At 38.4% G+C, this 13,305-nt stretch overlaps 1 protein-coding gene across 1 annotated transcript in view; it reads right to left on the bottom strand.

Moving 5' to 3' along the window:
- Positions 1-10,352, bottom strand: part of abca4a (ATP-binding cassette, sub-family A (ABC1), member 4a) — a gene marked incomplete at both ends in the record, with an annotated part of 38,885 nt that extends 28,533 nt beyond the window's left edge. Inside the window, 6 exons of the mRNA XM_079259351.1 lie at positions 3,920-4,117; positions 4,673-4,800; positions 7,142-7,281; positions 9,857-9,998; positions 10,083-10,176; positions 10,287-10,352. Of these exons, the coding sequence (XP_079115477.1) occupies positions 3,920-4,117; positions 4,673-4,800; positions 7,142-7,281; positions 9,857-9,998; positions 10,083-10,176; positions 10,287-10,352 (768 nt within the window). The remainder of the gene's footprint in view (positions 1-3,919; positions 4,118-4,672; positions 4,801-7,141; positions 7,282-9,856; positions 9,999-10,082; positions 10,177-10,286) is intronic.
- Between the last annotated feature and the right edge of the window lie 2,953 nt (positions 10,353-13,305).

Raw genomic sequence — 13,305 nt, 5'->3', positions numbered from 1 at the left:
GGAGAAATAGCTGAGTCATGGTTTCTTAAAGCTGGTAAAGACTTTTTATCCAGTCTTCTTTCCAACATTGCATCAGTTTGTTGAAGTTTGCAGCGCAGGATTTACACCCCAGTTCTTTTCATTGTTAGTCCTTCTAGACTTGCTGCTGTGTTGGGATCATCGCCCTGTTGCATGTGTAACATGTAGAAAAATGTAATGCATTCCACCAAAACTCCTTCACTTGCTTTATCTTTTTCTTATTCGTTTATTTAATTTTTATTCTGTATTTTGTTTTAGTATGTTACTATTTTATTTCATTATTAGCGAAAATTAATTTGTGAGTTCTGTGGTTTTAATTTACGCTTGTAACTGTTCGTGATGTCATCACATGAATAGCGCTTTCTCCCTCCGGCTGCTTCCGGCTGCTGCAGAGGAAGGTAAGCCTGTTTGGAGCGCTTGACAATAATTTGCTTTCTAGAAATTTCTTTAAAAGAGCGAATGTGAAAAAAATAAAATAAAATAAATAAATAAAAAAAATAACAAAATAAAATAAAAAAAGAAAAAAGAAAAAAAAAAAGAAAAAAATTTTTTTTTTAAAATAAATAAAATAAAAAAAGAGCGAATGTGAGAAAACGGGTTTACTAAGTTTATTGTTGTGTTCCCAGTTCATATGCAGTAAGCGTTGATGGAGAAGAAATGTTTTTGTTAAGTTTTAAACTCCATATTGTGCAGGAAGTGTGTTAGCTAGCCGGCACCGTATGCGTGTTCTCTTGTCTGGCTTAAACGGGGTTTCTTGTCACTGGCAGGAGTACTGGGTCGGCTCAGCTGTCTTTTTTACTGCTCCTCGTAAAGCTGCATTTCATTTCATTTTGTGCAGAATAAACGTGCCGATGATTTGGGCTGAACTGGAGCGCCGGTCATTTACACAATGCAAAGCTACATCCACGGTGGTGACAGGATTTTAAGATCAACCGGTCACCGGGTGGACTAGGATTTAACTCTGCAACACTTTGCTGTATTGAGGAGTTTATGCTTGAGGAATGAAAAGGTGGTCAAACAAACCAAATCATGTGAATTCCTTAAAAAACATCAAGTTATGTTAAACTTTGACGCCACGCACTTGTTTCACTCCAACACTGTCTAGATCAGGGCTACTCAGTCCACAGTCCTGCAGGTTTACAATCTCTCCCTGCTTCAACACACCTGGCTCAAATTTACAAGTCATTGTACTGAATTTAATAGGCTGCTGGATCCATTTCATTTGAGTTCAAGTGAGTTGGAGCGGGAAAACATTGAAAACCTGCAGAACACCAGCCATAACTGAGTAGTACTGGTCTAGGTTCTTTGTAAGCCTCCAGTTTATTTTGTCTCCTGGTGAATGAAGCTAAAAGATAAGCTCAAGTTAAAATGAGCTCAACTTGTGCTGTTGCTTAGCAACCATAATCTGTACAAGTAAAACAAATAAAGCAGCTACGGCTTGTAACTCCTCATGAGCTTTGATTTAGCCACAGCCTAGCAGAACATGGCAGAGAAGGACCCCAACCAGCTGAAGTAAAGTGATTTAAAATCGTTAATCAAGTGATCGCTGTAAACTGTGACATGATTTGACTCTGATCTTCACAAAACACTCATCCATGTCTTTTCATTAAATCCTTATTCTGCCTTTTTTATGACTAACTGATAACCCTGAAGTAACCTCGATTGGTCTCATGAACAACTGGAACAACCAAAAACAACACAAATGAGATCAAGCTGACAACACAGTCAGCTAGCGAGACCACCGCTTGATGTTACAGATAACTAGCAAAGCAGAGCTGATGCCACATGAATACAAGCCATTTATGATTCTCTGATCAAGTTTGGCCCAAAATTTTGAGTTTTTGATGGATCCTCCTTCATCCTGAAACCCCCACCTGTCCAGTTAATCTGTTAACTGGAGAATCTTGGAGAACAATGTAACTCAATGTAACATTTTGATAGCAACAAAAATTTGCAATTTACTTTTCTCAGCGTCTTCTCCTGAAATATTTGTCTTGTTTTTCCTTTTTAATGTCTGACATTGAAGTATTTTCTATCACTTTCAGGATTTTGACTCTTGAAAAGGCCAAAAGCATTGCAAATTTAAGGTATTTTTCCAAGATCAAGAACAGGTTAATCGCATAAGCTAGGCTGGACACCACTTCATGCTACTCCGAACTAATAATGTCATGTGATTACAAGCAATGAAAGCATTGAGCTTAGTTTTTCTGCATTTTGGTTCAGATTTGCTGAAAAGAATAAAGAAAAAAACTGTTTAAAATGTCACTTACTGTGATGGTTTGGACTTTTCGTGTCTTCGTTTTCCTGTTTTATTTTGTAGTTTTTTCTGTTTAGCTCCCTTATGTCTTGTTTAGCTTTTGTTCCTGTTGATTTAGTTCAACTGGGTTCATTTAGTAGATTTTTTTCACCTGCGTCTTGCTGTGTTCAGTGTATTTATACCCTCGGTTTCAGATCTTTGTTGCGGATTCATTGTGTTAGTAACTCACTTGTATGCCTAGTGTCCTGTGTTCCTGCGGCTCAACAACAAAACCAGCCTTGGCTCTAAATCTCCGTCTGCGTCTCTGCAATTGGGTCCACACCTCACCTCCAGCCAGCCGTTACAATTTACTGCATTTTTAATCTGAGGGTTTTTCTAAAAAATCGTGCCTCCAAACATTAAACTTAAAAGGGTGCTATGATGGTATTTGGAGTTTTCTGAGCTTTCTGCAGTGTTACAGTGTTGAATCCTCATCAGACAAGTGAACGGCACTGTTTTTATCACCTAAACGCATGTTTGAGTTTGAGTTTGAGTTCCAGCACGCTCTCCGTTCAGTTTCCATGGCGACGAAAAATGCGTCGTTTTAGGGAGTTTTTTCCACTTGAAAATCCTTGTGACGTCCCGGGGGAGAAGGTTCGGTGATTGGTTACCTTCTACTGGTTAACAAGGGCATGTACAAATACATCAGGCGGGTGGAAAACGTGGGATAAAGTTATTTCCAACGATGGCTGGTGAGTTTACCAAAGAGAGACATCCTGCTGCATTCGTTGCTGTGGGTTGCTGTTTTCCACTTCGTTTTCAGGGTCTGATTCAGGTTCCAACATGTAGGGCTGTATGCTATGTGTTGACATTGTATTTTGTTTTTTCATTAAGTTCATATGAGCCTAATCCTTCTGTTTATGAGACGTTACAATGACGGCGAAAGCAGTTGCGGTGCGCGCTCCCGATGTAGTGCAGTGGCAGGAGGCGGGGCTTAATGCGGAAGAGTCTCAATCCACTCGTTTTGCCCACAGGCTGATCTGACAGCCTACGGAGAGGGTCGGTCTGACGTAAACAAAGCGATTTGTGGCAATAACTCCATCAATCCCAGCCCTTCTGGTCTCAGAAATAAAAATAAATTACCCTGAAATGCACATAATAGTTCCACTTTAAGAAATGGTAGAAGTTTTACTTTCTTTGTGCGGTTTCTAAGCCCTACAAATGCATTAATGATGTGTGAACTGTGACTGAAAATGAGTTTTTATGGTGTTGTTTAACTACTGATTGCTGCCAAATTTGAAACAGTTTCTGTCCAGCACAGTTTCAAGTCATTCAGTCAACACTTGGCCCAGTCCTCTGATTTGTTTTGCAAGTAAATTCAGAAATATGGCAGTAGTCCAAATGGTACGTGTCCAAATACAGCTGTATGGTGTGTTTTTTTTCTGCAGAAACCAACAGACGTGCCAAACTGTCATTAGATGACATCTCTGAATACGGATGGTTGGCAAAGCCGTAAGGAGGGTGGAAATACTGACAAAGTGCTTAAAAGGAAATGACAGAACAATTAAGTTTTGTTGTGCAGAAGTTTTGTAAAAAAAAAATTGCTTATATATGAAAATATTAGTCATATTAGCCTTGTAAATCCAAGAAAATACCAACACTGACCAGCCGGAAGAGCTTAAAAAAGTCCACGTTGGCGTAGAACTTGTCTTCAATGAGCTGCAGCCGTTGCGGGGTCAGGAGGCACATGGCGTTGCGCACGGCGTAGACGCCTCTGCGGTTCGGGAAGATCAGGAATCGCTCCAGCAGGTTCAGGCTGCAGGCGATGTCTTTTAAATGCAGTTCTGGGACCCCAAAAGCAAACTGGAACAGAAGATGTTCAGATGATCCACTGAGAAGTGATGGCTCATGGCTCAAAACATCCAACGGCAGAAGGTCTGGTTGTATTCCTGCTTCGTGTCTCCAGATTAAAGTGGTTTTCACTTACAGGCCATTTTTTTAGCTTCATCTGTTCAATTGCTTATTAAGGCAGATATCAAGTCAGCCAATCATGTGGTAGAAACTCAATAAACGTATGAAGACATGATGAAGATGACTTGCTGAAGTTCACATTGATCAGAACTGATCAGAATGAAGAAGAAAGGGGATCAAAGGGACTTTATTTATTTTTATTTTAAGGGATTTAAGGGACTTTAAACATGGCATGGTTGTTGGTCTGAATATTTACTGGGGTTTTTGAACAACTGTGGGATGCTATCAGGTCAAATTGGTGCAAAATCTCTGAGGAATGTTTCCAACACCTTGTTGAAAAATAAGCTGCAAACCGGTTTTAGCGAGGTACTCCCACTAAAGCAGCTGGTAACAGCATATTCACGTGAATTCTTGGTTTTATTGTGTGTGTTTAATGTGTAAAAGTACCTGTTCAGGCCTGATTTGGGCATTAACTAGATAGTACACCACAGACTCTGTAAGAGGAATGTCTCTCAGCAGGAATGACGTTAAGGTCTCGTCATCCTTCAGGATCGTCTCCACCTTCAACCCCCGACCTGCAGAAACACAGAGTCGTAGAAAAGTTCATGCACCGTTGACTTTAATCGACAAGTTTACTTTGGAGTCACTGTGAATAAAAACTGGTTGAGCTGGAAAAATCTGGGTTGTTACAAACTCACATCCTGAACAAGTGGCAACAAGTGGGCTTCGTTATCGGAAAAGGAGCTCAGGACGAGGTGTCCTCAGCGATGTCACACTGCTAGCTGCCTGCCTGTGCTTGTAGAAAGTTTTCTTTGCAAGACAGAGAGCAGGTTTTGGCCTCCATCCAAAGCAGAACTCACTGCGATGCATCCGTGGAAACAACATGGGAGACAACTGGGAGACATGGGAGAACTTTTTCTGTTTGTTTAATATGAGCAGCCGTGAGTCACATTCACCGGTTACATAACTTTGTTCTCATAATAACTCTGTTCTCTTTCTCTGGGATCATGGGAACTTGAGAGGAATGTGGGTCTGGATCGCTGTTAGTCCACTTCTCCATGAAAGTGGCAGCATAAGGAGCGTCCAGTTCTTGCCATTCGCAGGCCGGACAACACTCCGCGTCATTCCCATCGCTGAGGTTTATTTTGCCAGTGTAGAAACATGTTGTTTATAGAAAACACTGCCCATGTGTTCATGAACACAGAGCAGTCAACGTGCTGTCCCTGAAGGAGGAAGGAGTGTGCGTCGAGTGGACGGATGGCACATGAACCGCCACAAATCTGTGAAATAAACAGGTGGGAAACTAAGCAGCTTAGGTTAAAGGCGCGTCCTAAGACCATATGATATAATGGTGTTACAGCGTCCAGACTGACGGGAAAGTGTGTGAGGTGTGATGCCAACATGATTTCCCAGATCAAATCCTTACACTTTTACAAAGAGGTACCTGGAAGCAGACCTACAAAGGTTAACTTAACGTAACCCTTAAAGCTCCAAGTCGTTGCTTTATTTGGTCCATCAGATTTTTATTTAGTAATTTATTATTTATTTATTTATTTATTTTCTTAATGGAGCTCAACGCTTTTAATCTGGTGTTATGGTTTGAGGAGCGTCTCAGTTGTCCAATTGTGAGGCTAAAATGATGTAAAATGAAAGTATTAATTGATAAAGTCCAACCAAAACAAGCAAACTGCATTTACCTAATAGTCTCTCGAAACTAATTCCAACGTAGCTGCTTTTTGTGCATCAAAAACATCTTTTTTGCTTTAAAACAGCCACAGAGAACTTTTTTTTTTTTTTTTTTTATTGGCTTTGCAGACAAAAATATGACTTTCTTCTCACTTTTTTATGTTTGGCTGCTCCTGATTGGACATTACGGTCGTATTAAGCTCTCTGATGGGTGGAAAGTTTAACAAGACGTTCCTTCATCATGACTTCCTGGCGAAATTAAAGGTCTCTTAGCAACGTAGCCGTGATAACAATCCCTGCTCCAACGTACCTGGCTTTCATTAAATGGATCAAACAGCCAATGAAGTTCTGCACAAGGACTGACTAATTTGAGCCATTTATGTTGGAGCAGGGATACATGGCCCTAAAGAACTGGAGCTGGACACCCTGGTGAGGATTTTAAACCAAGACGCAATCATAGAATCTCCAAATAAACACTGGCTTTATTGTCAATCTCCTGGATGGGATATAAATGTCTGGAAAACCTCCATAGATTACCTAAACAGTCAACTCCATCCCAATTTACCACACCGTCCCAGTTTTAAAGCTTAAAAGTGCCATGTCTAAGAATTACTGACATCTAGAAATGACTTCCAAAGCCACACACAGCTGTGAATGGACGGTGGCCATCAGTGGCCAAAGTTCATCTAAACATGTTTTCATCTGTGAGTGGATCCAGTGGCCTCAGGCGCAGCGTTGACGGCACGTTTACCATCTTCTTCTATGGTTCTGTGAAGGCGTTACTTATCCTAAACGGTGATCTAGCTCCTATCAAGCTGGTAGTGCAGCTTTATAGCTCAGAGGGTTTTCTCTTTACACACAGAGATGTTTGTCCATTCAGAGACACCGTAGTAAAAATGATGCCCCAAATATGGCAGCTGCCACATCTATGGACCCAAAGCAAATGGATATAAATGGATCATTGTAAGAGAATTAAAACAAAGGTACTTCAGGGAAACAATTAGATACCAACTGAAGCATATTATGTTATAATATCATGTTATAATAAGTTATAATAAATTTTATAAATTTTCTGTCATCAACTTTTCTTTTTATTTTATTTTACACACTCCACCTTTAAAGCTCACACAAAGCAGCATCAGGCGCTGCCATAAAACAGCCCAGAATAAACCCACCGCAGCTTTCCTGAGATGTTTTCGCAGGATGTTGCTGAAACCTCGGAGCACTGACCTGAGATCCTTTCAGGATGAGTGCGCAGAGAGTCCATGAAGTTACTCATGGCGTTCAGTTCCTTCCAGAGGCGATCGGCCTGCTGAAAGTCCGGGTCGCTGAAAAGGAGCTCCTCAGCATCCGAATAGAGTCTCGCCAGTCTGAAGAGAAAGGTCAATCACAGGACAGGTTTATTCTGTCTCCGTCAACACCACATGGCACTGCTACAATGGCGTCTGACCAGCTCTTCCAAGCTTTTATTCAGCCTCTTTTCATCTTGTTTCGAGAGTGATTTACTAAGTAAGAACAAAATATATGTGAGATGACTAACAATGTTTAGAGTTTGTCTTCTTTTTATTAGTTACTAAATCTGCTTATTTTACACTGCTTTAGATCATCTTTATTTCTTTCACAGGTCGTTTTAGCTGTGAAAACTGTTCCTCTGTATCAATGTGAATGAGTCAAGTTCTCCGCTTTGAAGGTTTAATAAGAAATTATGATTTCACACAGATACTCAGCAAACAAACTCTGAAGCTACTAGCATCCATATACCAGTTCGATCTGACCAATTACACCTCATCAGCAGCACATAATAAACCTGTCCTGGAACTGACCTCATTTATTGACAACTAAAGTTTGAAACTTAACATTAATATACGATGTATTTTATCAAATACATACTTCAAAAACAATAATTATGCTACTACAAATATTATTGTTGTTGCTTGTGATCAAATGTTTTACTTCAGGTTTTCTCTTCACACTGATCCATTCATTTCAGTCAGACATGGTGGAGCATAGAGACAACAAAAATCTACAGGACAAGGGCCTTTAGGACTGGAGTTAAACACCTGTGATTAGAGGATGCCCCATTTGGAAATGACCCATTGGAGCTGATGAGCTCCGCCCCCTTATCATAACTCTAGGCCCCTTAAGGGGCCCCCATTTGGTAGGGCTGGATAATGCTGCAAATTTTGGCAAGTCCAGAGCAAGTGTCGCTGATACCGAAACGTTTCGCTTTAAATTTTAGTCATTTAAACATTTTTTATATAATTATTGATGATGATCATATTAAATAAAAACACTAGAGGTGGGACTCGATTTATCTAATTATTACAGGCTTTGTAATTAATTTATCTCAATTTGTTGCTTTTTTTTTTTTTTTTTAAATAAAAACATTTGCCCCAAAAAGCAACTTTTTTTTTTTTTTTTTTTTTTTTAAAATGGATTTTAAGATATTTTCAAATCAAAATACAGCCAAAGGGTCTAATATTGTAAACAAGGTCTATTAATGTCTGGAAAAATGCTTTTAACCCTTTTTGTTGTTGTTGTTGTTTTTGTTTTTGTTTTATGTTTAACTTTTAAAACAGTTAAAAGGAATTAGAAATATTCCTGGCTAAAACTGAACAAAAGTTAAAGTGTCATTTTAGATACTTTAACTAACAGCTGCAGCTTCAGTTATTCTCTAATTATGAGTTTACAACATGTTACAGTCATTTTAACTTTAAGAAGAGAAAACTACACGTTCTTTTAAGGTTACCAACCAAGAGTCCCTGATAACACCAGAAAAAGACGCTAAACTTGTTGATGCTCGTTTTATCTTTAAATATGGGTAATTATTGGGTAATTAATGCAAATTTTGGAACAACTGGATGTTGTATGTGAATATTGTAAAATGTATAAGAATGGACATAAGATGATTATGAAATTAATTAAGGGGCAGATATCACAAGTTTGCTCTTCTTTCTGCTCCTTCTCATTCAAGACTAATTTAATTGGCAGTCTTATTTTTTTTATTTATTTTTATGTTTTTTTTTTAATGTAATAAATAAAATAAGTGAAATGAAATAAAATCACTGAAGAGTCTGAAACAGTGCTAAATATGGCGCTAATTTGGCTAGCGGAGGTACGGTGTGCATCAGTGTCATCGGCGTTCCAGGAAATTATGCACTGACTAACTTTTTGCGTTTAAATGCATTATTGTTTCTGTAAAAAATTATTCTTAATTAACATGTTAAACTCCAACTCCTAAAAAAATAGCAAATATTTTTATCGAGTTAAACATTTTTCATTAGAAATTTGAACAAGAAACCTGGTTAATTTAAATGTGGGCTTTTGTTGTTTGTAAATAAAGTAACAAAATAATTGTTTGAGTAACATAAAAACAACAGGGAAATTTTAATAGTTAAACCTGGTATTGATTGGCACTTATTAACATACTTTGGCTCTTTTATCCCAAAGCCATCTGCTATGGTTTTAAGATATCGTTATCATCTCACTGGTATCGATAGATACTGATACTAGCCTTGATATCGATAGTGTCGATATTTGGATAAATCTGCTCAGCCCTACAGTTTAGGAACAACTATGTTAAGGGGTTGATGGTAACACTTGTATCGCCTTGGTATTGATTTAAAAAACACCGTAAAATAAATGTTTCCTCGAAGTAAGAACGCTGGTATCATCCATCATTGTCTGGAAGTGAGAAATGAAGTACTAAAACACTCCGTTTGAGCTTTTTTGTTTTTTTTCTTTTTATTTCATAAAAATACTCAAATTAGACTTTCAAGAGTTTTGTTGTTTTTTTGTTTGTTTTAGGAAATCTCATGAAGTACAGTTATCTTATTGCATTGACAGAGTATTTGACTTGATTCTAGTCTGAAATGCAGTGAAAGCTTTAAATCCTGACCTTAACTCCTCCTGTTTATCTTCAGTGAGAGTAAAACTTGTGCTTACATGGAGTTGTTGTAGTTAGACACCAGGCCGGGAGATTCTCCTCGGGTGGGGAACTGGAAACAGGGGTTGTTGGCATTGCAGAAGATTCCCTGGATCCACGGCAGGACGCCAGCTGAAGGCATGGCCTTGTTGGGGAAGTGACCTGCAGGAGAAGAGGTGCCGTTTGACTTTTGTGCTTCGGTCTGAAAGGAAAACTCTCCATCAGTGAAGTGTTAGAAGTCCTCACATTCATGCTGGCGGTAGAGCGGGTTCACCCGTCTGAGCCACACCAGCCCCATGAACAGCACGACAGGCCACATGATCTCCATGAAGAACCGAATCTGGTTAAAACACAAACATTTAGCTCCTGAGCTGCTTCTGGAAATTTGCATTATACTTCATTATACTTATATTGTAATTGTGCAGCATCATCAGTATGATGAGAAGTTACCCTCTGCCTCCTGCGGATGGTCCAGTTCTTCCACAGCAGGAGTCTGAGCTGTCCTCCTGCCCCCATGGTGCCTCCTTCTCACCCCCGCAGGGGCCTTCTGCAGCCAACACACCTACATCCCATCAGCCCGACAGTCTTTACAGCCTGCAAAGCTATCTTTCTGCTTTGATTTCTTTGTTTTTGACACAAACAAGCGTATAGAAAAGCTTGGAAGGTCCTAACTCTTTCCATTCACCTGCTAAAAGCTAGCAGTTTAGCTCATATTGAGCTTCATGAGGTCAGGACCTCACAACCAGACTGACCGTCACAGAATCATTGTCTGGAAGTGAGAAATGAAGTACTAAAACACTCCGTTTGAGCTTTTTTTTTTTTTCTTTTTACTTCATAAAAATACTTAAATGAGACTTTTAAGAGTTGTTTCGTTGTTTGTTTGTTTTAGGAAATCTCATGATGAACAGTTATCTTATTGCATTGACAGAGTATTTGACTTGATTCTAGTCTTGATTCTGTTTCTACCGTGCAGGTAGAAACAGAATCATCACTACAACAACATTTAACACACTTAACTGTATAAATATGAGATTAACTTGGCCTGCAGCTTCATATTTCTGCAGTTTTCTGTCAAAAGTCTGAAATTTACAGCTTTCATCACACAGCAGAACTTACCTCAGATGGAAACCTGCACCGGAGCAGAATATTCAGTCAATAAAAAGTAAAAAGAGCACATATTGTCCAGACAGTTCCTCGTAGCTGCTAACGCAGCTTGTTTCCAGACCTCGTGAATAGTTAAGCAGATTGATTTAATCTCCTTTCACAAGTGCAGGGAGACGGCTGACGCCTCTTTCTCCCGTCCATTTGCACAGACCTCATTTCGCTACATAATCCAACTACTGTTACATACACACAGAAACACACACACTGCTACAACTAACTAAACTAAAATGAGAAAAAAAAAACACTTAGATTTAGATTTAGACTAATAAAGAGAAGTAAGTTTAAAAAGACTTTAAAAAAGGGGGAAGAAGTTCATTCTGAGTCATTATTAAGTAAAAGCAACAAACAAAATGAAGTTGTGATTCTTTTCAGCGTTGTTTCTTTTTTTACTGACAGAAAATATCTTACAAGAAGATTCTTCTATCTGAGCTTTTAATACCATTTTTAAGGTTTTTTTTTCTTTAAGTGTAAAATGAAACACTGAAAAGAAGGACTTGTCATCTAGTTTTGAAGTTTTCACTGAATTAGGGACTTGAAATGAGTGTTTCACAACATTTTTGGTATGTTGGTATATATATCTATGTACATGTAAATGTGACTGTACATAATTATACGTATGAGAAATGTAATTTAATTTGTGGAAATTATGACAAACAGTTAAAATGTGGGAAATTATCTATCTACAGTTAACGATTTAAGACATATGACATGCTATGCTGTGACAATTTATTTTTCTCTCGCTTTTTCTTTTCATTCAGTATCATTAAGAAAATCAAATAACCATTTATTGGTGCGTTATGTTTTTAAAAAGGGACAGATATGAGAAGAAATGTTCTTTTTCCCGCTCCTTTTCGAGCATGGTGTTCTGTATTGTTCTTCAGAAAAATTTCAGCTCATCTAAAGTCTCTCACACACACAAAGCTAGAAATATTTGGCTTGCTAATTATGTCACTATTAACCCAAAATATTCTAGTCTACAACCTTTACAGGGGAATTTAATCCCATTAATTTTGTCAGTTTCAGTATATAATATGAATACTTGTTTTTAAAGCCTTAAATGGTGCAGCTCAGTGGTTGCCAGTCAGGAGCATGAGGTGCTCTTCCTTCTGATGGTGCCTTCTTCCCGGCTCACACCAGGACTTGTGGATTGGTCTGGTTTAAGTCTGTGCTCATATTCACACTGGCTTTTCATCAGTTAAGCTTATCCCCATTTTACAGCATCCATTTCAGTCCTTTTTGTTTCGTATTGCAGTCTTCTGCATTTGTTTTTACTCATTTTATTGTTGTCTTGTTCAGCATTTTGAGCAGCTGGGGTTGTAGTTCATGTGTTATAGAAATAAACTTGAAGTTATTCGATTTTCTCTAAACTTTTTTAAGAGACTGACCTTTCAGTGTTTAACTTTTAATTGTTGTTTAACGTGTTGTTCTCTAAACACCCAACACATGACATTTTAATGCTGTGGTGTACACACCACTGTGGATTTTGTTTACATATGTACTAGAGATGTTCGATATCATCGGCCTACCGGTAATATCTGTCTGTAGTTGAATTAGAATATAATATTAAAAATTAACAGTATTGGTTTTTGCTTTTTTATTGACAACTTTTAAACAAAATGCCCATATTATATAATCAAACTCCTCAGTCAAGTGCGCTCTTCCTCAAAATGATAAAATTCAAGCAATGTCACGTACAGTTTTCCAGATATTTTGGTTTGTTTAGCACAACTCGCTCCAAAAATATTGGTGTCAGAAAGTTGAGAGTTGGATAAAATTGGTAAAATGCCAATAATGAACATCCCAAACATTTACTACAGTATGGCCACTTCATTAGGAATACCTGTTTCTGCACATTAACAAGGGAAATAACTGAGTAGTTGTCATGCAGACATGGAGACAAGTTCAAACTGAGTGTCAGAAGGAGGGATTTAGGTGAAACATGGGATTTAGGTGACTTTTAGACTGGTTATTAATCAGAGTATTTCAGAAATGCAGATCTACTGGGATTTTATGGACAACAGGGCCACTTCAGACTCACAAAAGTTTACTGCCAGCAGTGGTTTTGCTGTTTTTTCCTATTTGGAGGACTGGTGTTTCTTGTTTCTGTTCTGTCTGTAATTAGGATTGGAAGACTGGTTGGGCGGGAATGATTTTAAACCGTAAGGCACTTTGAGTTGCATTTTTTATATTGGAAAAACGCTTCCAAATTTGAATTGAATTAATCGGTGAAAAGAAAAACAATTACCTGTAAAAAGTCAGACAAAAGATCTGCTGGTGGATGCAGCAGGCAGCAGCAGAGAACCAT

This window comes from Telmatherina bonti (assembly GCF_933228915.1).
Source record: "Telmatherina bonti genome assembly, chromosome: 20".
NCBI classification, from domain to species: domain Eukaryota; kingdom Metazoa; phylum Chordata; class Actinopteri; order Atheriniformes; family Telmatherinidae; genus Telmatherina; species Telmatherina bonti.
Note: the sequence above shows the minus strand (reverse complement) of the source record. Positions and strands in the feature narration are given on the sequence as shown.